This window comes from Podarcis filfolensis (assembly GCF_964270895.1).
Source record: "Podarcis filfolensis genome assembly, chromosome: Z".
Classification (NCBI taxonomy): Eukaryota; Metazoa; Chordata; class Lepidosauria; order Squamata; family Lacertidae; genus Podarcis; species Podarcis filfolensis.
Window position 1 is genome coordinate 10265147 of NC_139617.1, and position 23261 is coordinate 10288407.

The 23261-nt window shown below is 46.9% G+C and overlaps 1 protein-coding gene across 1 annotated transcript in view; it reads left to right on the forward strand.

Moving 5' to 3' along the window:
* COMMD5 (COMM domain containing 5) overlaps positions 1–21056 on the forward strand; it is a 32429-nt gene extending 11373 nt beyond the window's left edge. The window contains exons 2-7 of the mRNA XM_083595760.1: positions 3814–3974; positions 5200–5228; positions 8825–8875; positions 9672–9767; positions 14602–14677; positions 20727–21056. Coding sequence (XP_083451886.1) covers positions 3814–3974; positions 5200–5228; positions 8825–8875; positions 9672–9767; positions 14602–14677; positions 20727–20828 — 515 coding nt within the window. The 3' untranslated portion in view covers positions 20829–21056. The remainder of the gene's footprint in view (positions 1–3813; positions 3975–5199; positions 5229–8824; positions 8876–9671; positions 9768–14601; positions 14678–20726) is intronic.
* Positions 21057–23261: the final 2205 nt, after the last annotated feature.

A 23261-nucleotide genomic window follows, 5' to 3' on the forward strand; every position in this document is an offset into this window, starting at 1 on the left:
AGCGTCTGTAACCCGAGGTACCACTGTACTTTGATGTGCTTAAAAATAGTTGAGTCTTAAAATTATTGTTGCAATTCTAGTTCCATTTTTTACCATAAGGGGGAGTGATTCCACAAATGTTCACCATGGAAGAATTACCGGTAATTACAGTGGTACCTCGGGTTAAGAATTTAATTCGTTATGGAGGTCTGTTCTTAACCTGAGACTGTTCTGTCTCTGAGGACGGTAAGGAAACTTCAACTGTTGCAGAATTTGGTGGCCAGGGTGTTGCAGGATCAAAATACAAAACAGATTTTACATATGTATATAGTTTTTATTCTATTAATATTTCATTGCTTTTTAATGATAGCTTTTTCTGTGCTTGAGTTCCATCAGGGGAAAAGGTGCAGTTTAATAAATAAATGTAAAAGATTATGAAACTATAATAATGCCCTCTGTAATGTCCTCTTCACAGATATTTTTCCCTGTGATCTCCATGATCAACAACTTTGATATCCTAAAAAAAATTCAGCAACTTTGGCTCCCACCCACGCACAAAAATCCTGGCTATACCCAGGAAAGTGAAAGACAGAGCTATAGCCACACGTTTATTTTGTCACACCAAGAATAAAGGTTAACACTTTAGAAGAATTCTAAAATCCGTATTCGGACAGTCCCTTTACTAGGCCTGTGTAAATGCCACGAAATAGTGCGAAAAATAAAAAAGGTAAAGGACGACTCTGGGGTGGCGGCACTCATCTCGCTTTATTGGCCGAGGAAGCCGGCGTACACCTTTCGGGTCATGTGGCCAGCATGACTAAGCCGCTTCTGGCGAACCAGAGCAGCGGACAGAAACGCTGTTTACCTTCCCACCGGAGCGGTATCTACTTGCACTTTGACGTGCTTAAAAATAGTAGTCTTAAAATTATTGTTGCAATTCTAGTTCCATTTTTTACCATAAGGGGGAGTGCTTGCACAAATGTTCACCACGGAAGAATTAATTACTTGGGGAATGCTTTTCAGCCTTGTGGACCTTCATTGTGGGGTTCCGCAGGACTCAATCCTATACCCACACCCTGATATCATCTTCTGAGACCCTCCTTTGTGTGCCTCCTCCACATGAAGTCCAGAGGGTGGCAACACGGTAAGGGGCCTTCTCTGCAGTGGCTCCCCGTCTGTGGAATGCTCTCCCCACGGAAGTTCACCTGGCAACTTCATTATACACCTTTAGGCGCCCGGAAAAAGTGTTCCTTTTAAACCAGGCCTTTGGTTGATCAATTTACATAGTATGCCCTTTTAAAATGTGTTGCTGTTTTTGTTGTGTGGGTGGGCTATTGGGTTGTTGTTTTTCTTTTTATTGTATACTGCATATTGTATACTGCCCAGGCTGCACAGGAAAAGCATTTTGGCTGCAGAAATTCATTCTGATTGTGTAAAGCAGAGGTTTTCAACCCTTTTGAATCCATGGCTCCGTTGACCAAGTACATTCTTTCTGCGGCCCCCCTGTGGGGCTCAGCAGCCCAGTTATGTCACCCCTTGCCTGCAGAGCTGGCAGCCTCTCACCCTCCCTTGTAGAGTTACCCCAGCCTCCCCTCCCCTCTCCTTGGGAGTCCTCTGGGCAGCCGCTGCTGTTGCCCCTGGTTCTTGAGCTACCCCCCACCCAGCCCCAAAGAAAGGTGCCTCCTCACACTGCCCACAGGGGCCTGGCAGAGGATGCCCCCAGCCTTAGTGGCCTAATGGAGGGTGGGCAAAGGTGAACGTGAGGCCAGCACCTTACCTCGGGAGGCAGCAGTGGCAGCAGCAGGCACTGCCAAGACAGACTGGCTCCCCTTCAGCACCAGGCACTCAGCTCCCAGGCAGGCCTTGCACACAGCAAGCACAAGAAAAGCCAATGCAGTGCCTGCCTGCCTGGTCTCCCACTTGTCTGTCCATTCCCAACAGCAAGGGTTGGCTGGGCTCTCTTATCCACTTGCTTGCTTGCTCATCTCCTGGCAACCAGCACCCCCTGGCCAGCCCCGGAGGCACCATTCACCTGGGGAGCTTGTAGCCAGGGCTGCTGGAACAAACAGCTGTGCAAGCTGGGGGGGGGGGCAGAGATGCAAAAGGGCATCAGAGGAGGGAGGATGGGAAAGAGGGACAGAGCCCAGTGTTGCTTGCGTCACACATGACCATCCTTCAAGGGGTTCACAGCACACTGGTTGAAACCACTGGTGTAAATAAAATATAACATAGAATTCTGCAGTATCAAGTATTCGTGTGTGAAAACAGTCCAGATCCAATGATTCCCAGGCATGCACCTCCAGGTGGTGGAGCTGTCAGGTGTCATACTGGTGCCCAGGAATCTTCACTTGGTCGCAAGTGGTCAAAAGTCAGGTGCAAAATGTGCCTGGCGCCTGGCTAATTTCGAACACTGATTCCATTCCCTGCCCCTGTACACCCCTAACATTCTGTGGTCATAAAGTATGCTCAGTCCTCATTAGGCTGAATTTTTTGGGGTGGGGTTTGGGGGTGTAAAATGGTTGCCCCCTCACTGAAGTGTGTTTAGGATTTTTCACCCTTTTTCTTTTGTACTTTGCAAACCTTGGTGTTTTCCTGAGTATACGGATACCTCTCTTGTTTCTCAGTTTCCAGGTTTGGGTTTTAATCCTCTTGGCACTCAGCAGATGCATTTGCTGTTAGAGGGAGCAGTTATCCACAGTAGTGGGAATAAATGGGACCAGTGCTTTTTTTCTGGGGAGACACAGGGGTACACATGCCCCTAAACATTTTGTGAATCTTTTTACTTTTGTCCATTTGCTGTATTTATTTTCCCCAATTTGAACTATACGGTGGACGCTTGGGTTGCGAACGTGATCCGTGCAGGATGCACGTTCGCAACCCGCAGCATCCGCAACCTGCAGCGCCGCATCTGTGCATGCACAGGTTGCGATTCAGCACGTCTGCGCATGCACAAAGCGTGATTTAGAGCTTCTGCGCATGCACGACCGCTGAAACCCCGAAGTAACCCGTTCCGATACTTCCAGGTTTTGGCGGTCTGCAACCCAAAAAAACATAACCTGAAGCGTCTGTAACCCAAGGTATGACTGTAAAATGGTGATTTTCTTGATTCAAAATTAGAGTACAGTTGTGCCTTGGGTTACATATGCTTCAGGTTACATACACTTAAGGTTACAGACTCCGCTAGCACAGAAATAGTACCTTGGGTTAAGAACTTTGCTTCAGGATGAGAACAGAAATCATGCGGCAGCAGCGGGAGGCCCCATTAGCTAAAGTGGTGCTTCAGGTTAAGAACAGTTTCAGGTTAAGAACAGACATCCAGAACGAATTAAGTTCTTAACCCGAGGTACCACTGTACCCCTAAACATTTTTTTAAGGGGAAAAAACACTGAATGGGACTCTTCCGAAAGTTATTTACAGCTAAACCACATGGTTATGTTCCGCCTACACTGTTCAAGGTAGTTTGCCTCTGAATGTCAGTTGCTGAGAGTGACAAGTGGGAGAGTGGTGTTGCGCTCAGGTCCGGTTGGCAGGCATCTGGTGATGGCCACTGTGAGAACAGGATGCTGGACTAGATTGGCCATTGGCCAGATTCAAGAGGGCTCTTCTGAAGTTTGTATGCTGTTCTTTCCCATTTAAATTTCCCTCCCCTGTTTTGTGCACAAACCTCCTTCTTTAAAGCGCGACTAGATGGTGTCAGATCCCTAGATGCTGCTGCGGTTGCAAAGTCGCTAGTGTTTTCCCAGGGGCTTTTGATCATGCTGAAATTATGTGCTTGCACTTGCGGGACTCTGCCAGAGTTGATAACTTAACCTTTATTGTTATTTTGCCAAACAGTCACTGTCAGCGCCTTAGAAGGAAAAGACTGCAAAGAACTGGTAAAAGTGATTGCCGAGAATGCAAAACTATCAGATGAACAGCTTGCTGTCCTCATCTCTGGAATGTATACTCTCCTGCGAGAGGCCTTGAGGCTGCCCACAGCGTCTCTGAAGCAAGAAGTGAGTAGAAGGCATACACATTCCTCAATAAAAACTATGCATGTTCTAAACTGTGAGACGAGCAAGATGGTAGCTCCAAAAAAGGGATGGGAACCTCTGACCCTTCAGATGTTTTAATAGGGCCATAGCTCAGTCGTAAAGCAATTGCTTCGCGTGTAGGAGCTCTCAGGTTCAATTACAGTGGTACCCCTGGTTGTGAACAGGATCCATTCCGGAGCCCCGTTCGCAACATGAGCAGAACGCAGCCTGTGTCTGCGCGGGTTGTGATTCGCCGCTTCTGCACATGCGCGTGACGCCATTTTGCACGTCTGCACATGCGCGAGCAGCGAAACCTGGAAGTAACCGTTTCGGGTACTTCCAGGTCGCTTCGGGACGTATCCTGAAAGAACATAACATGAAGCGGATGTAACCAGAGGTATGACTGTACTGCTATTTCCCAGGTTAAAGGTAAAGGGACCCCTGACCATTAGGTCCAGTCGTGACCGACTCTGGGGTTGCGGCACTCATCTCGCTTTATTGGCCGAGGGAGCCGGCGTACAGGTTCCGGGTCATGTGGCCAGCATGACTAAGCCGCTTCTGGTGAACCAGAGCAGCGCACGGAAACGCCGTTTACCTTCCCGCCAGAGCGGGACATGCGCTTTGACATGCTTTTGAACTGCTAGGTGGGCAGGAGCAGGGACCCAGCAACGGGAGCTCACTCCGTCGCAGGGAATCGAACCGCCGACCTTCTGATCGGCAAGTCCTAGGCTCTGTGGTTTAACTCACAGCGCCCCCCCCCCCGTGTCCCATTTCCCAGGTTAGGGCAGGGAATTATTCTGCCTAAAATCCTGGAGAGCTGCTGCCCATCAGTGTAGACAGTACTGAGCTAGCTCTGGCAGGGGATACGTACTCCTTTTTCTGGGCAGTTTGTCCACCCTTGCTCCCCACCCTGCACTCAGCTCTGACCTCTGGCTCCTAGACGCTGTCAGCATGCAACAGAGGCCACACCCCGGGAACGGTTTCAACTGGTTGGGTGTGTGGTGTCAGCCACTCATGAAAGCTGCCTATCTTGGGTCACCCAGACTTGGCATACTCTCACCCTGAGGTTTGGATGCATCAGTTGCCGGGGGGGGGGCGGTTTCACTGTCTTCTAGATCCCTTTCCAGTTTCCCAGACGTCTGAGGGGCACCCACCCATGTTCTTGCAGAAACTCTCCTTGAACTCTCATTGTCTTTTCATTTTGCAGGTTTTTAAAGAAGACCTACAGGAGCTCAGGTATGCCTGTTTTTGGTCAATCTGCCAGTTGCTTGTGTCAAACACGATGGATAAGTGGTTGCTGAAAAGCAAGGGGTGGGAAACTTTTCCCCCCAGCCCAAGAAGAACTAGACTTCTGGGGGGAGCGGGACTGCATCCCCATGGTGGGTGATACCAGATGCAAAAGTAGTTGGAGCAACAGGTGTGACTCATACCTTTTGTACGGTAGACTGAATTTCTGCTCTCTCTTTCTCCACGTGGCACACACAAATACTTCTACCTCCCTCTCTCCCACCAGGAAAGCAAGAAGCATTATCACAGTTAAGAAATACTTTCCAGCTAGGAATGCATACCTGAGGGTAGCACAGCGCAGGGACAGTGACCTGGAAAGACTCCTGGGGGGCAGATGGAGAGGTTTGGAGGGCCACGTTATACCTGCAGGCTTGAAACTTCTCACCCCTGCCATAGAGCCCCTTCATGTGTTGCTTGGATGAAGCAAGGCTCCACACGTTGATGGGAGCAGTGGTTGGGGGACGCCCTGTTGGCCCAGCCTCCAGCATCCTTGAGGCATGGGCTTCAAGGCATTTTGAAACCACAATCAGCTCATGGGAACCTAAACTACGGATGCCCATTCTCAACACATGGATATCGTGAGCGGGCTAGTCAAGTGTGTGCGATATCAACAGGCAGCACCTACATTCCAGAGCACATGGAGGGGGCATAAGACTTTTCTGCTCCACTGCCCTCTGCAAAGAGAGAATAGTGAGGGCTTGGAAATGGGGCAGGTTTTCTTAAAATTACACAAACAGTTGATCACTCAGTGTTAGCGGAAGACAAAGGAAGACATATCATTAGCCCACAGTTAGACGTACACACAGAGAAAGAGGGAGAGAGCAGAACACACAGGAAATGGTTCTGGCAGTCAAAGAACTTGACAGATTTCAGGTTTCAGTTGTAGGCTGTCAGGCTTACTCCTACCAGCTGAAACACAAAGCACAATGGTCAAGAGTAGGACCTGGGAGAGCAGGGTTCGAATCCCCACTCAGCCACGAAGCTCCCTGGGTGACCTTCGGCCAGTTACCATCTCTTCGCCTAACCCACCTCACGTTGTGAGGAATAAATGGGTGGGGGGAGAACCATATGCACCACCTTTGAGATCCCTGGAAGATAAAGGCAGTATATAAAATACAATAAACGAATAAAACTTTAAGCGTAGGCCCCATCCACAATGTACACTTAAATCACCACAGTATCATTTGAAACAAGCATGCTGGTAACCGTAGTTTGCTATAAGGTAAGGGTACAGAAAGGGACGTGGGTGGCGCTGTGGGTTAAACCACAGAACCTAGGACTTGCCGATCAGAAGGTCAGCAGTTCGAATCCCTGTGACGGAGTGAGCTCCCGTTGCTCGGTCCCTGCTCCTGCCTACCTAGCAGTTCGAAAGCACGTCAAAGTGCAAATAGATTAATAGGTACCGCTCCGGCGGGAAGGTAAACGGCGTTTCCGTGCGCTGCTCTGGTTCGTCAGAAGCGGCTTAGTCATGCTGGCCACATGACCCGGAAGCTGTACGCCAGCTCCCTCGGCCAATAAAGTGAGATGAGCGCCGCAACCCCAGAGTCGGTCAAGACTGGACCTAATGGTCAGGGGTCCCTTTACCTTTTTAAGGGTACAGAGGGTCAGGAGACACCCCCCCACACACACACACATTCCCCTCACATAGTCACAATTCCCAGAGTGCTTTAATAATGCCTGGCTAAAATGGTATTGTAACGCTTTGGCTGTATAGTGTAGAAGTGGGCTTGGTCTCTGCTTCATCTCAGTTTTCAGGCAGGCTAATTTAGTAGCCTGTTAATATTACAAATCAGCTGATGAAATATGGCTGGCAGCTTCTTCTCCCCACCCCCAACTATCACAAAAGAGATTATTGGTACTTAGGAGAGAAGCATTGCCCTGTCGTCCCACTCAGATGGAATTTTGCATGTAATAGTTTACTAATGAGCTCATTGGAAGCCAGGAGAATCACCCTGATGTTGTATAACATGTCCTTTTTTTTTATGTGGTGCTGAGTGCATGTTATATAGAAATGGGCCTCTATCAGTTCTTCTAAATAATACCTTTCTCGCATGCATGTTAATTACCCACTAATACCTTCCCTCACACACACACACAAACTTTTTGTTGTTGTTGTTAATAGCAAGACAGTTGGTATTTCTGAATGAGACGCCCTGTCCTACTTTTAAAACATTTCCTTCTGTTTTCAAAGGACGGTGATATAACAAGCAGAATCCGCCTGTATTGTCTGGGTGTGATCGCTTGTTCTAATTAGCAAGCAAAATATGCCATTTGTTACGTGGACTTAGTCAAAATCTCTGCCGGGTGGTGCAAAGCAAAGGCTTTGCATAAGAACTAAAGTGCTGCAGAGGCTGCATTTGAAACATCCTGTCATTGGACATAGCAAGAGAGAGAAAATGAGAGAGAACTGCTGGCCAAGATTCGTCTGGGGTTTAAAAATGCATCAGCACTGTTGCATTAATGCTGTATCATACCACTTTAAACAGCCATGGCTTTCCCCCAAAGAATCCTGGATACTGTAGTTTGTTAAGGGTGCTGAATGTTGTTCAGAGACACACCCACCCCTTAACCTGCCTAGGGCTACAATACTCAGAGTTCCTTGGCAAGAGGGATTGATTGTTAAACCACTCTGGAAGTTGTAGCTCTGTGTGCGGGGTAGGGGTTTCCTAAATGCCAGTTCCCAGGATTCTTTGGGGGAAACTAAGGTAAAGGTAAAGGGACCCCTGACCATTAGTTCCAGTCGTGACCAACTCTGGGGTTGCGGCGCTCATCTTGCTTTACTGGCCGAGGAAGCATGACTAAGCCACTTCTGGCGAACCAGAGCAGCGCACGGAAACGCCGTTTACCTTCCCGCCAGAGCGGTACCTATTTATCTACTTGCACTTTGACGTGCTTTCGAAGTGCTAGGTTGGCAGGAGCAGGGACCGAGCAACGGGAGCTCACCCCGTCACGGGGATTCGAACCGCCGACCTTCTGATCGGCAAGTCCTAGGCTCAGTGGTTTAACCCACAGCGCCACCCGCATTGGGGGAAACCATGGCTGTTTAAATTGGTATGATACCACTTTAAACGTATAGTGGAGACTGAGCCACAGTCTCTTCTTCCTGCCACCATCACTGTTGGCTCCCCAACCCCTTCACCTCTTGCCTCCTCTCCTACCCTGAAGTTCTGGGTGAGGTTTTCACTCAGCTAGGGAAACTTTCCTGTTCCATTTACTCACCTTTTAAAAAAATGTATACCCCACTTTTCACCACCTGGGGCCCAAACGAACTTACAAAATACAATATACAGAATTCAAAACAGAAATTGAACATTAGAGGATTAAAGCATCGGAGAAGCGTTTGTGATAACAAAATCAGCTGTCCAAGACGCTGGTATAGTTTGACCACAAGGTTGTTGTGCTGGCTTTCCTTATGGGGGACTTCCTAAAAAGCAATCCCACATCCAGTAAGCTACTATCTTTTCTTCCTTTAATAACTGGGAGGAGGACATACTTCATAGTGGGGTTTGTGTGCCGTTTGCCTCAATTTGCTCTTTTATTTTAAGGATTCCAGAAGATTTCATTGTGGACTTCGCCACTGTAGTCTTTGGAAACAGGTAAGTTTGCAGGTTTTCAGTCTTTCCCTTTCCCTTTCTTGAGATTTGCATCATTCCCTAACCTATATTTCTCTCCACAAGGTCATATTCTTTCATTTAATATATTTCTGAACAAGCCATTCATCAGAAAGTTTATTGGTTCTGTCTTGGAAAGACTTTAAGGAGGGGGAATTAGGGGGTTACCACAGATAATGCCCTCACCTGTGGGTGGTGGAAGTACCAAGAGGATCCCCTTAATATCCCAGACACTGATACTGGCCTATGTTCCTTAGTCATGGCAGTATACCTTGCTCTTTAGATTATTCACTGAAGTCATACTCCAGTCTTCCCAGTTCATTGCCTCTGGAGTAATGTTGGTGAACTTTGGCCCTGGGGTCAAATGTGGTCCTCCCAACCTCTCTGTCTGGCCCTCGGAATTCTCTCCAGGCCACACACCCGCCTTATGCCACACTCCCTCCCTATGCCACACCAGTGTCTTGCTGTACACCCTCCTTGAGTGTTTTTGCCTGGCTGGAATTTGCCCTCAAACTTTGGCTATTTCTCTTGCCTGCCTGAATGAAGGGGGCAGACAGCTAAGTGAGTGTGTGCAGAAAGTTAGCTTGGTATACAAAGGTAAAATTTGCTTTTGCCTCTTGAGCTGCTTTTGCCTCTGATCCTGCCCACTGCTGGGTGCGGCCCCCTGGAAAATTGTCCAGAAGGCAATGTAGCCCTTGGGCTACCAAGGTTCCATTGCACCACTGCTCTGAAGAGTCTCGCTCCTGCTTTCTTGAGTGCCATTTATTTTTCTCACCAACAGGCAACCTGCTCTTGAAGAGGCCATTCAGAAGCAAGCTAGTAAGCTGCCTAGAATCGAAGACTTCAAGTGGAGGGTAGATGTGGCCATTTCTACCAGGTACAGGATATATGAAGCCCATGCCTGAATTTTCAGTGGGTGTCTGTGGAGGCTGGCCCAGTTTGGGCAGATGGCAAAAGTGCCCCCCCCCCAACTCAAATCTCCCCTCAGCCAGGTCCCACCTGGTTAGGAAAACACGAGCATGAAGATTATGTGTTACCTCCAGTATCTGGGGGTCATGAGAAAGAGAGTGTCCTTCTTGCAGGCTTCCCAAAGGCCTCAGGGTGGCCTTTGTGAGAACAGAATGCTGGATTGGACAGGCCTTTGTCCAGCAGAGCCGCCACATTCTTATAAATTAAGCACCTTCTCAGGCACATTTACACACAGACAGGAAAAGCCTAACCACCAGGACAGATGTAAACCCAGAGGGACCCCGATCATGTTCTTGTTGCCAATTGACAGCCTGCCATTCTCATAGTTGGTAGTTTTCCAGGCCGAAGCAGACAGGGAAGTAGGGAGCTGGTCTGCTGAAAGTCAGTCAATCAATCAATCCATTTATTGTGTATAGCTAAAGGCCTTTACAAAGGCAGGAGCAAGACTCTGAAATCACATGACATAACCTATAAAAGTTTGCAGCATAAAAAGTTTACAGCATAAATGTTTAAAATTAGGAAGCATTAATATAACTGGAACAGAGCAAATTTGGCTACCAGGTGTGTAATTTGTAGATCTTTTATCAGCTAAGCCTAAGCGTTCGACTGTCACTTCCTGAGGGGGATCAGCCTGAGAAGAGGAGATAAAAAAAAGTTGTCTGTGCATTGTACCGTATTTTTTGATCTATAGGACGCACCCAACCATAGGCAGCACCTTGTTTTAGAGGGGGAGAACAAGAAAAAATAATTCTCCCCCTCTCTGTGCAGCGCCCCTTCAGCGAAGCGGCAGGAGAAACGGAGCCCCTTCCATTTATCCTCCCGCTTTGCTGAAGGGGTGCTGCGCCTCAGCTGAAGGGGCACCTACGCTTCAGCGAAAGGAACCCGAAGCCTCCGGAGCGCAGCGGGAGCTCCCGCTGCGCTCCAGAGGCTTCAGGCAGCTATCCCTGAAGCCTGGAGAGCGAGAGGGGTCGGTGCGCACCGACCCCTCTCGCTCTCCCAGGCTTCAGCGAAAGCAACGCAAAGCCTCTGGAGCGCAGCGGGAGCACTCCCACTGCGCTTCGCAGGCTTCGCGTTGCTATCGCTGAAGCCAAGGAGCCTGCATTCGCTCCATAAGGCGCACACACATTTCCCCTTAATTTTTGGAAGGGAAAATGTGTGTCTTATAGAGCGAAAAATACGGTATATAAGGGGCAAATCAGCAGGTATTGCATGATACCCTCGACCTGATTGCATCCATAAATGCATTTGCGGTCCATATTGGGGATTCCTGGGTGTCTCCCTTCTAAGTATGCTGAAGGCATCTGTTGGAACCTTGGTTCAACAAAGGCTCTATGTAGTTGCCGGGTAGTCGGTGTCTCAAGGTACCATATTTTTCGGCCCATAGGGCACACCGGCCCATAGGACGCACCTAGTTTTTTGGGGGGGAAATAAAGAATTCCCCCCCCCCCAGGCGCGGGGGAAGCCCGAGCTTCCCCCGACCCCAGCCCCCAGAACAGGCAGCTCCCCACAAGCCGTGGGAGAGCTGCGCGAAGCCCGAAGCCTGGGGGCGCTGAGCTCAGCGCGCCCCCAGGCTTCGGGGTGCAGGCAACTCTCCAAAAGCTGTGGGAGAGCTGCGCGACTTCACGCAGCTCTCCCACAGCTTGCGGATAGCTTCCTGAAGCCTGCATTCGCCCCATAGGACGCACACACATTTCCCCTTCATTTTTGGAGGGGAAAAAGTGCGTCCTATAGGGCAAAAAATACGGTAATCTGCTGAACATGTTTTAGGTAGAGAAACCTGACCTGACAGGAGCTGTTGAGGGAGCTGGATCCCTCTATTTATTTGGAGTCAACAGTACTATCATAACAGTGACTTTTATTATAACGAAAGACTGGAGAACACATAGCTAAATATTCTTCACCTTAGTTGTTTTGGGAGGTGTAAACAGTCCTTCCTTGGAGAACGTGGGTTCCATTTTTGGGTTTTCTTCCTTCTTGGTTTCCATCCCTTGCCAGCTCCCCCAGAAACTTCCTGTTTATCCTCACCTACAGGCACGGGGAGAGTTCATTCTTGGCCATAGAGATCTTTGCATCTGCTGGTTTATTTTCTAATTTTGGTAGAGGCCAACTGGCTGGCAGAATGGCACACACAGTGATTCATTTTCTACTTCTGGGGAGAGTTCAACAAGGCTGGCTCCAGAAAGGCCCTTCCCTCACTTTGGTTGCTATAAGGTCCTTGTCCAGTTTTCAGAGAGATGGGTTTCTTTCTCAGCTGATGTGGGGTTGTCATTGTTTTGATAACTTTCAATCAGAACGTTTCCCCACATGGCCTAACTCTATTTAAATCTAATTTTCCGTGTTTCAATTATGTGTGCTTTTGGCTTCAAATCAAATCAAATCAAATTTAAACTCCTTCAGTTTTAACACCTTTCAACTCCCCTGCCGCCCCCTTTTGCAAATACAAATTCATTAATTTATTTTACAGATTGCCTTCCACATCAGGCTCAAGGTTGTTTACAAGCATAGCCATAAAAGCAACCAAACATAATTTTGAAAGCAAAGCAGCAGGAACACCTAAGCCAGAGATGTTCTCATCCAGCTAGAAAACCTTGAACAAACAATAAGGTCTCAAGGTTGTTTCCAGGGCCATGTGTTAGGTAAGGGGATGGTGGCCTTCACCTGCTTTGCAAGGTAGCAGAGAGTGAATTACTGTTTTTGAAACTGCCCAGTTTGAGTGATATCATCATGCAATCATCCTGTTTCTAATTAGCTTTATGAAACAGTGTATTTTCAGGAATAGAAAAATTTTCCGCAAATGAGAAACGCAGTGGTACCTCAGGTTGCATATGTTTCAGGTTACATACTCTTCAGGTTACAGACTCCGCTGACCCAGAAATAGTGCTTCAGGTTAAGAACTTTGCTTCAGGATGAGAACGGAAATCGTGCTCCGGCAGCACGGCAGCAGCAGGAGGCCCCATTAGCTAAAGTGGTGCTTCAGGTTAAGAACAGTTTCAGGTTAAGTACAGACCTCTGGAACGAATTAAGTACTTAACCCGAGGTACCACTGTAGTGGAAAACTGCTCTCCCCTGCCACCCTGTTGACTTCCTGCGTGCTAGTTTGCTGAGAGTGCATCCTTACTGAGGAATGCTAATGTTCATAACACTTTCAGAAATGAATCCCACTGCTAGGAGAGAGAGAGAGAGAGCAGTAGGTTGCATTCAACCAAACCTGGGCCCATTGAAATTAATGGGGCAAAATTAGTCATGCACATTAATTTCAGTGGTTCTGCTCTGAGTGGGACTTAGCTGGGACCAGCATTAAGGGAATTAAGGAATTTAGAGGGGGGCATAATACCAGGTTGAAAGCAGCTGACATCATACTATGGGATAGATTATAATGTTATGGAACCTTTTTTGGCTTGGTGGAAGGACCTTAGATCAGTCCTTTGCATCTCCAGTGAAAAACTTCTCTGATAGGAAGAAGAAAAGGCTTGCTCCTGAGATCTTAAAGAGAGCAGTTGCCTGTCATAGTAGGTAATATACTGTGTTAGTGGTCCAGCTGTTTGAGCCTTTGATAGGGCAGCCCCAGCAGTTTTTCTTTCATTGGGGGGTGGGGGGGAAGTATATGAATGATGAAGTCACAAGAAACAATAAAACGATACCAGCAATAATGATTATTAAACGATACCAGCAATAATGATTATTAAATAATGATTATTTAAGCATGTAACCATAGTCTCCAGGAATACATCTTGTTTCATGCTTTAAACTGTGGAGAGCTCGTCAATTATTTTATTTATTTATTAAATCTTATATGCTGCTCTTCCTCAGAGTATCACAAGGCGGTTTGCAGTATAAAAACACAAAAATACATAGCCTAACAATAAACAAAACAATAACACATGCGCGCGCATGCACACGGTTTAAAAGGCTGTAGAGTGTTTAATTAGCCAAAGGCCTCTGAAAAAAAGCAGTTTCTGTGCCAAAATGGGCCTAGACTTTCATTGAAATGGTTCTATAAAATCAGTTTCCTCCAAGAGTGCATGGTTTAAAGAACACCTGTCAGGGCCGTCTTAACCATAGGCGCCAAGGGTGCGGGGCACCCGGGAGCCAGGCTCTCAGGGGCACCAGGCTGAGAGTCTGGGGCCCGAGAGTTGGAGTCTGGGGAAGTGGCCACCCGTCAGAGCGCCGCCGCAGGCTCTTCTGCTGTGGGCAGCTCTGCCCCGTGAGTTCGGGGGCGAGCGAGCCAGCAAGGCACTGAGGCGGCCGGCTGGCTCCACCCTCCTGCACGCCTGGGATTGGTGTAGGGCCATGGAGAGGCCCGCACAGTGCATGCTGCTCACACCATGATGCGCCTGGCTTCGCTCAGTTGCCAACGCCTCGGGCTTGTTTGTTGCGCTGGGCTGGGGGGGGCGCCGGGCAGGTCTTTGCACCCCAGTGCCGCATATGCTTAAGACAACCCTGACACCTGTGTTTTTCATATAGTGGTTATATCTTAAGAAAATTTGCATTGTATTTTTTACCCATATACCCACATTTGCTTACATGTAGAGTCCAGCTGTTGTGGCCATTAATTGGATCTGGTTTCCTGTCCAGCTTAAAGGCACACATTCCCCTGGAATGTGGCAGATACTGCCTGTGGGGTTTTGTTGTTGTTGTTGTTGTTGTTGTTGTTGTTGTTTTGCACTACATGTAAAGGACTCGTGTCCAAGTCTTCCTTGTTCCCCTAGCAACTCTAATGGTAATAATGTGATTGATTTCAGCTCATTGGCTCGGGCTTTGCAGCCATCCATTTTAATGCAACTGAAGCTCTCTGACGGGTCAGCTCATCGCTTTGAAGTAAGTACTGCCATTGCTAAATAAGAGTGGGCTCGCTCTATATTCTTCGTACGACAGTGAATAGCTGTTTACTAGGAATTTTAGAAAGCCTTTGGAAGCAATTTATATTCATGGATTTGTATGGAGTTCTCTGAAAGACTGCTCTTAAGAATCAGGCACAGGGTGACCTGGGCTGCAAAACAAATTAAAGCTCTCAGAGCGCATTGCATTATCTCTATTTCCAATATTCATTGAGTGAGTGCTGTGGTTTAAGAGGTTAAAACAATAGTGCTGAGGCATAAGGGTTGTGTGCTTTAGGGAAAACTCCAAGAAGGAGACCCCAACAAGGGCTGAGCTTGATGGGTGAAAAAATGGAAATATACATCTCTTGCTCTTCTGGATTCAGAGAGAAACATGAAAAGCAAACAAGTCTGATAAATCCAACTGAATCGGCTCTGGCTCAGTGATAGAGCATGCCAGTTGTCTCAGGTCCAGTTCCAGATAGGGCTGGGAATGTCATTCATCTGAAACCTTGGAGAGCTGCTGCCAGTCAGTGTAGACAATACTGAACTAGATAGACCACTGGTCTGACTTCATATAAGGCAGCTTCATGTGTTTACTGTTTCCCATACATTTAGGTTGCAATCCTATACATACGTACCTGGGAGTAAGTCCCATTGAGCTTAAGGTACTTCCTTCTGAGCAGATCTTCATAGCAGTTCACTTCTTATGCATTCACCTTAATGGTTTATCCAGCTTACATTTAATTGCATTTTAAAAATAAATTAAAATCTTTAAGATTCCCTTGAAACTACACTTAAGCCTGCCACTTACGAACATCCATCAGTCAGTCAGTCAATCAAACAAAGTGTATTTGTTGTTGCGACCATCTCCTGGTCATTTCATCCAAAAAGGAAATGCAGAATACACCAGAATTATATTCCTATATAATAGGAAATAATTGATTTGTAGTGTGTCAGGCGTTGTTTAATAAAAACAAAAGCCACAGCTCATCATCTCAGAAGAAATTCAGCACAAAGTGTCAGTGTGGGTCCTCCATTTGTTGTTGGTCAACCATTTCTGAGGAGTGTATGGGGTGTTAGGGGAAAGGTAGCACCCCTGTTGGGGGACACATCATGCTCCTTCTGTGCGATAGCTTGTCCACCTTTGGTCCCCACCCTGCACTTAGCTCTCACCTGTGGCTCCTAGAAACTGTCAGCATGTGACAACAGTCACAACTCAGAGAACTGCTTCAACTAGCTGGCTAAACTAAGTGAGGGTAGCCAAAGGGTCTCAAACCTTTGGTGAATTAGGGAATTCCCCTGCATGTGAAGACAGGCTCTAGCAGATTGAGATGAAGAGACCAGTAGTGGGTCCAATGGTCAAGATGGTGGTTTTCTGAATAAGCTGTTGAAGAAGGTGAGGGGCAGATGGGATTTGTCAGCCTGGGAAGGTAGCTCATCTAGGAGAAGGAAAACTCTGGTCCTAAACCTCTGCTATACTCATTCGTAAGAAAGGCTTTGGGAGTAAACCCCAAGGGAAAATCCATCCCTGCTGCTTTGTGGGACATCTTTGGGAGAAGAAAAGGCTCAGGAGTAAACCCAACACAAATCCAGAGTGGAGTCCCTAAGACGGTTGTACTCCTCCTTCCGGCAACTACTGCAGCCATTGTTGTTGTTGTTTAGTCATGTCCGACTCTTCGTGGACCAGAGCACGCCAGGCACTTCTGTCTTCCACTGCTTCCCACAGTTTGGTCAAACTCATGCTGATAGCTTCAAGAACACTATCCAACCATCTCGTCCTCTGTCGTCCCCTTCTCCTTGTGCCCTCCATCTTTCCCAACATCAGGGTCTTTCCAGGGAGTCTTCTCTTCTCATGAGGTGGCCAAAGTACTGGAGCCTCAGCTTCACGATCTGTCCTTCCAGTGAGCACTCAGGGCTGATTTCCTTAAGAATGGATAGGTTTGATCTTCTTGCAGTCCATGGGACTCTCAAGAGTCTCCTCCAGCACCATAATTCAAAAGCATAAATTCTTTGGCGAAACAAAAAAAAATTTTCCTTCCAGTAGCACCTTAAAGACCAACTAAGTTAGTTCTTGGTATGAGCTTTCGTGTGCATGCACACTTCTTCAGATACAATCAGCCTTCTTGATGGTCCAGCTCTCACTTCCATACATCACTACTGGGAAAACCATAGCTTTTACTATACAGACCTTTGTCGGCAAGGTGATGTCTCTACTTTTTAAGATGCTGTCTAGGTTTGTCATTGCTTTTCTCCCAAGAAACAGGCATCTTTTAATTTCATGGCTGCTGCCAAGGCGGTGCTCAGATTTCCTTTGGGCCACACCAACAAGGCTGATAGGAGAGTCTTGTTGTCTGGGTAGCCCAGGACCTCCATACACACTGCCCAGGCTTGCATCCCAGAGAGGAGGCTCGCTCCATTGCCTCTTGAGACAGACTGATGCCAAGAGCAGTTCCTGTTGGCCATGTTGGCTGGGGTTTTAGGGGAGTTCAACAGCATCGGGAGGGGAGCCATGCTGGATTTCCCTGGCATTGTCTGCTGCTGCTGAACAGACTTTAATCAGCTCAGCCGTCTAAATATGCAAATAACTAATGAACATTTGAGATGCAAGATATAGTTAGGAGTGTAGGAAGCTCGCTTTATACCAAGCCAGACCACTGCTACATCTAGCCCTGCATGCTGGCTGGCAACAGCTCTCCAGAGTTGTCTCCTAGCCTTACCTGAAGATGTCAGGGATGGAACCTGAAGCCTTCTAGATGCAAAGCAGATGCTCTGCCCAGTGAGGTATGGTGCACGGCCTTGTAAATTCACACTAAGCTTTGCTTTTCAAACCTTTCTAGGGCCGCCACTCTGCTTTTGCAGAGAATTGCAGGGTTGTAAAGTGCAGCGGCCATGGAGAGGTGCTTGCCCACACAAACGGTGCCTTCTTGAAAGGGGGGCCCCTGCTAGTGGTTCACACATCTTTCTCAGAGTGGTCCCTGCAAGGCTGCCTTCGTGTTTAAGCAACAGGTTTTAGCAAGCCCATGTATACCAGTTGCTGGAAATTGCAAGCAGAGAACATTGGGTTGCCCCCATGTCCTGATGATGGACTCCCAGGCTTCTGGTGGCCATTGTGAGAGCTGGATGCTGAACTGGGTGGGCTTTTAGCCTGGTCCATTAGGGCTCTTGGGATGCGGGTGGTGCTGTTGGTTAAACCACAGAGCCTAGGACTTGCCGATCAGAAGGTCAGCGGTTGGAATCCCCACGACGGGGTGAGCTCCTGTTGCTTGGTCCCTGCTCCTGCCAACCTAGCAGTTCGAAAGCCCGTCAAAGTGAAGCAGATAAATACCGCATTTTTTGCCCTATAGGACGCACCGGCCCATAGGACACACCTAGGTTTTTTGGGGGGGGGGGATAAAGAAAAAAAATTATTCCCCCCCAGCCGCGGGAACTCCCGCAGGGCTCCCTAGGCTGCGGATATCTGCCCGAAGCGCGGGGCGCTCTGCTTCAGGGCGCCCCGGGCAAGCAGGCTGCTATCCGGAGCCTAGGGAGCCCTGCGGGAACTCCCGCGGGCTCCCCAGGCTTACAGATAGCTTCCTGAAACCTGGAGAGAGAGAGGGGTCGGTGCGCACCGACCCCTCTAGCTCTCCAAGCTTCAGCGAAAGCCTGCATTCGCCCCATAGGACGCACACACATTTCCCCTTCATTTTTGCAGGGGAAAAAGTGCGTCCTATAGGGTGAAAAATACGGTAGGTACCGCTCCGGTGGGAAGGTAAACGGCGTTTCCGTGTGCTGCTCTGGTTCGCCAGAAGTGGCTTAGTCATGCTAGCTACATGTCCCGGAAGCTGTACGCCTGCTCCCTCGGCCAATAAAGCGAGATGAGCGCCACAACCCCAGAGTCGGCCACGACTGGACCTAATGGTCAGGGGTCCCTTTACCTTTACTATTAGGGCTCTTAAGTTCTTCCCCATTCCTTTTTGGAAGGTGGGGGCAACATGGAACTGAGTGGGCAGTATTGCAGCTCTGCAGAAATTAGTGGAATGAAGTTGTTGTGGTGCGGACAAGAAATAATTCTCCAGAGAGCAAGTTCTCCTTTTTGCCTAAATTTGATTTGAAAACCCATAATGTAGGTCAGGGCTGGGTAGCCTGTGCCCTTCCAGATGTTGTTGGAATCCAGCCCCTATCAGCAGCACACACCACACCCCCAGCGTTCAGGGATGATGGGAGTTGAAGTCTAGCAACATCTGGAGGGCCACAGGTTTCCCAGCTCTGATGTAGATCCTACAAAGCTTAATCTGGAGTACGAAGTGTGTGATGTGAGACGTGAATTGGTATCGAACAGTGTGTCTCAAACCTTGGTCTCCAGCTGTTTTTTGGACTACCACTCCCATCATCCTTAGCTAGCTGGACCAGTGGTCAGGGATGGTGGGGACTGTAGTCCTAAAACAGCTGGAGATGCAAGCTTGGGAGACCCTGGTATAGAATCAAAGAATTGTAGAATTAGAAGGGACCCTGAGAGTCTTCTAGTCCGACCCTCTGCAATCCAGGACTCTTGCCCAGTGTGGGGCTCAAACTCACAGCCCTTACATTAAGAGTCACGTGCTCTACCTACTGAGCTGTATGTTTGGCAGCAGGGAGATAAGCAGTCATTTCCACAGATTATCTCTCATTTAGTTCATGAATCTAATGAAGGGATTTGACAAATAGATGAGGAAAATCCTTACTGCTGTTGGCAGGCTGAAAGAGAAATTGATCCTGAGCTATCACATTTTTCTAAGTCAGCATACTCATGTGATAAGTGGCCAGGTCGGATCCTGTACTCTCCAGGAGGTGGGGAAAACACAGAAGTTGCTGAAACTGCGGCTTTTCTTTATACAAAGTTATGCAACCAGCTTGTTTGTTTTGTTCTGGGTGTTTTCAGGAGGTTGTTCCATCAAAGCAACATGAAAGAAGTTTCCCCCCAATGTTTTTCAATGCATTTGGGTTTGTTTGTTTTTTTAAAAGTATTTTGGAAAGTTGTGCATTCGGACACCTTTTAAGATATCATTAGCACATTTTGGGTGATTATTCCTGAGGAGCAGGTTTTCACCTATGTTTGGATATAGCAGTGTGCCATTTTCAATCAAGATGGCAAGCTAAATGTTTCAAAACTGATTTTAACCGCTGACTTCAAAACTGCCCCGATATTTTGGTATCTTTGAGTTCCTGAGTAACAAGTGCAAGGCTGCTGCTAATAAATCTAACAGTTAGATCTGCTGTTGATGATCAGTTTTGATGACAGACTTAATGGCACAATCCTGTACATGCATACTGGTTGAACGTTATTATTATCTGCAGAGGAGAGAACTCTTGGTAGATCCCTCATCCTCAGAATTGCAGGGAGTGACAGCCTGGGAAAAGGCATTCTCTGTGGCAGCCTCTAAACTGTACATCTGCCTTCCTATCTGGCACCGTCTTTATGCAGCTCCTGACAGATGCTGACATCTCACCTTTTTGCCCCTGGCCTTTGACGATTAAAGTAGTGTGTTTTGTGGGACCCGCTCCTTTTGCAGGAATTTATAATGTTCTGCTGCGTTTGGAATGGATTTATGTGTTTTATCATTGTCATGCTGTTGACTTGTTCTTATAATTTCATTTTCTGTAATTGCATATTGTCATAACTTGCCCTCAGACCTTACAGTGAAGGGCAGGTAAGAAAGCTTTGCAATTTGTAAATAAATACTTGGGAGTAAATCCACTGAGTTCCGAAGCGCTTACTCCCAGATGCATGGGTACGGAATTGAAGTAGGCTCAAAGTGGCTAGGAAATGAAAGTCACTGTCTCCCTTTGTAGTGATGTTGGGCAGGAAATTTTTGTGGGCTAGTTAAGATCTGTGGACTCTATTTGCAAAAATGCAATTAATTAGATCATTTCAATTTGGGGGACATAATGTTCAGGTGATCTGTCGGATTTCTCCTCTGGTAACTTGACCTCTAAATAGGTTCAGAATTCAGGGGCCTCCTACAAGCCTATTATATATTCTCAGAAGGAGATGTTGTACCCTGACCTTTCTGGGTATTTTTATGTTCCAGGTGCCAGCTGGAAAATTCCAAGAATTAAGGTACAATGTTGCTCTGATCCTGAAGGAGATGAATGACCTGGAGAAAAGGAGTGTTCTGAAAATTCAGGACTGAACCCTTTCTGATTAAATTATTGGGGCTTGAAGACATTAGGAGAACCACACAAGAAACACCATCAAAAAGAAGTTGCTTCTGTTTTGTAATCACATGTATTGCAACGTCACCCTTCTGATAATGTGGCTGTAAATATTTTTTCGCCTGTGTATTAGAAGCAGCTGTTAGATTGTTGTTATTTTTCCTTTAAGTTTTACACATAAAGATAGCATTATCCTCGTTGGATAAGCCCTTTTGCGTGATTCATTGAAACGTTTTAAAAATAGCTGTCCCTATAGATGTGAAAAAGCCGTTTCTGAAAGAGTGCTGATTCATCTCACTAATTATTTCTAAGGGTTTGTGAGAGATCTGCTCACAACCCGCTCTACCAGCAGCATAGAAAAACAGGTGGGGAAAGGTGTTGTAGCCTTTCAGATGACCTTTAGCTGAAAAACAGGGAAATTTGTCAGGAATGAAATTCAGTTTGTTTGTTTGCTTGCTTGCGTGCGTGTGTGCACGTGTGCTTGCTTGTTTGCTTAAAGAAGAATTGCAGTTGGCATTGTGCTGCATACAATGAAAGTAAAAGAGACTTGAAGTTTGTTGAAGAAGCAGTAGCAGGGAAGTGTCCCTAAACTGTGTAACTCCACTCAACGCCTTTATCATATCGTATCGTAAAACCTTTATTGGCATCACATACAACATCCAAAACAAATCAATACAGAATTACCACCTCCCCAGTGGTGCAAAACATTTGCTAAAAGAAAGGAGGCAGAGCAGTCTATCGTCACATCTCTTGGTCTCCAGGGAGATCAGACGACTGCAGTGTATTTCGACGACAAAAAACCAAATAGAGATATTTAGCCACTAACTTGGTGAGCTCCTGATCATTCCCCCCAGTAATAGAAAATGTATGACCTTTGACTCTGGTTTCCATTTGGGGATACAGAGTTGATTTAGAAATTGCTGGCGGAGATCAGCATATAGTTTACAATTGAAAACCATATGTGTGAGGGTTTCCACCAGGTGGTCTTCACATGGGCAAGTTCTTTCTCCTTCCACCCTACCAGAGAACCTTCCCCAAAGGAGGTTTGATGGATTTGAATTAAACCTGGCCAGCAAAAATGCCCTTCTTTCTTAAGGGTCAAGGCCTTTATTAATTATTGTGGGGAACTGGGGGGGACTATTGGCCAGGCCGTAGTGTCGCTGTTGCACAGGATCCTTGGCATAGAATTGTAGAGTTGGATGGCATGCATATTTGTGGTATGACAAGGTTAAAGCTCACAAAGCGTTTAAAAATCACATTGTTAGGAGATCTTTGTTTAATGTTTGGACTAGATATAAGGATTTACTGGAAAACAAAACCCCAAGGTGGTTGTCACCAATGGAAGCGAAAGCTCAGAAAAAACTCAATATGGAGGCCAGTTGGCCAAAATATTGGGAAATTTTGGAGCAAGAAGGAGATAGACTGAAATTGCAGAGTTTTGAGAAATTAAAAAACAAAGTCTGAGACTGGCTACATTATTTTCAGATAAGGGAGGCATACAATTTGGACAGGAAAATTGGCTTCCAGGTGGAAAAATCTAAATTAGAAATAGAAGTGCTAGAACCTAAAACTAAAATCATGTCAAAAATGTATAACCTGCTGCTGAAATGGAATACACAGGATGAAACGGTTAAGTCAGCTATGATTAAATGGGCACAAGATCTTGGACATAACATTATGTTTGCTGATTGGGAACAGTTATGGACCACAGGTATGAAATTCACGGCATGTAATGCCTTAAGAGAGAATATTATGAAAATGATATACAGGTGGTACATAACCCCAGTCAAGCTCGCAAAAATATATCACTTGCCCGATAATAAATGCTGGAAATGTAAAGATGTTGAAGGTACATTCTTTCACCTATGGTGGACGTGCCCAAAGATTAAGGCCTTCTGGGAAATGATTTATAATGAAATGAAAAAGATACTTAAGTATACCTTCCTGAAAAAACCAGAGGCTTTTCTCTTGGGCATAGTCGGCCATCTGGTGCCAAAGAAAGACAGAAATTTTTTTATGTATGCTACAACGGCAGCAAGAATAGCAGTTATCCAAACTCCTTCTGTTCAGCTGAGCAATATATACATTCAGAGGGGAAAGTAGCCTGCTGAATCAGGCCCCATCTAGTCGAGCATCCTCTTTTCACAGAAGCAAGCTAAATGCCTCTGGGAAGCCTGCAAGCGGAATCTGAGAACAACAGTGCTCTGGATACATCGTCGGAGGCAATATATTCAGAGATGTATTGCCTCCGACAATGGAGGTAGAACACGGCCCTTGCGGCTAGTAACTACTGAAAGCTTTATCGTCCATGATTTTTTCTAATCGTTGCAACAACCAGTCTAAGTTGCTTCCCACCACTCCTTCTTGGGGGGGGGGGCAAATTCTGCAGTACTTCCTTTTTTGTCATCAAT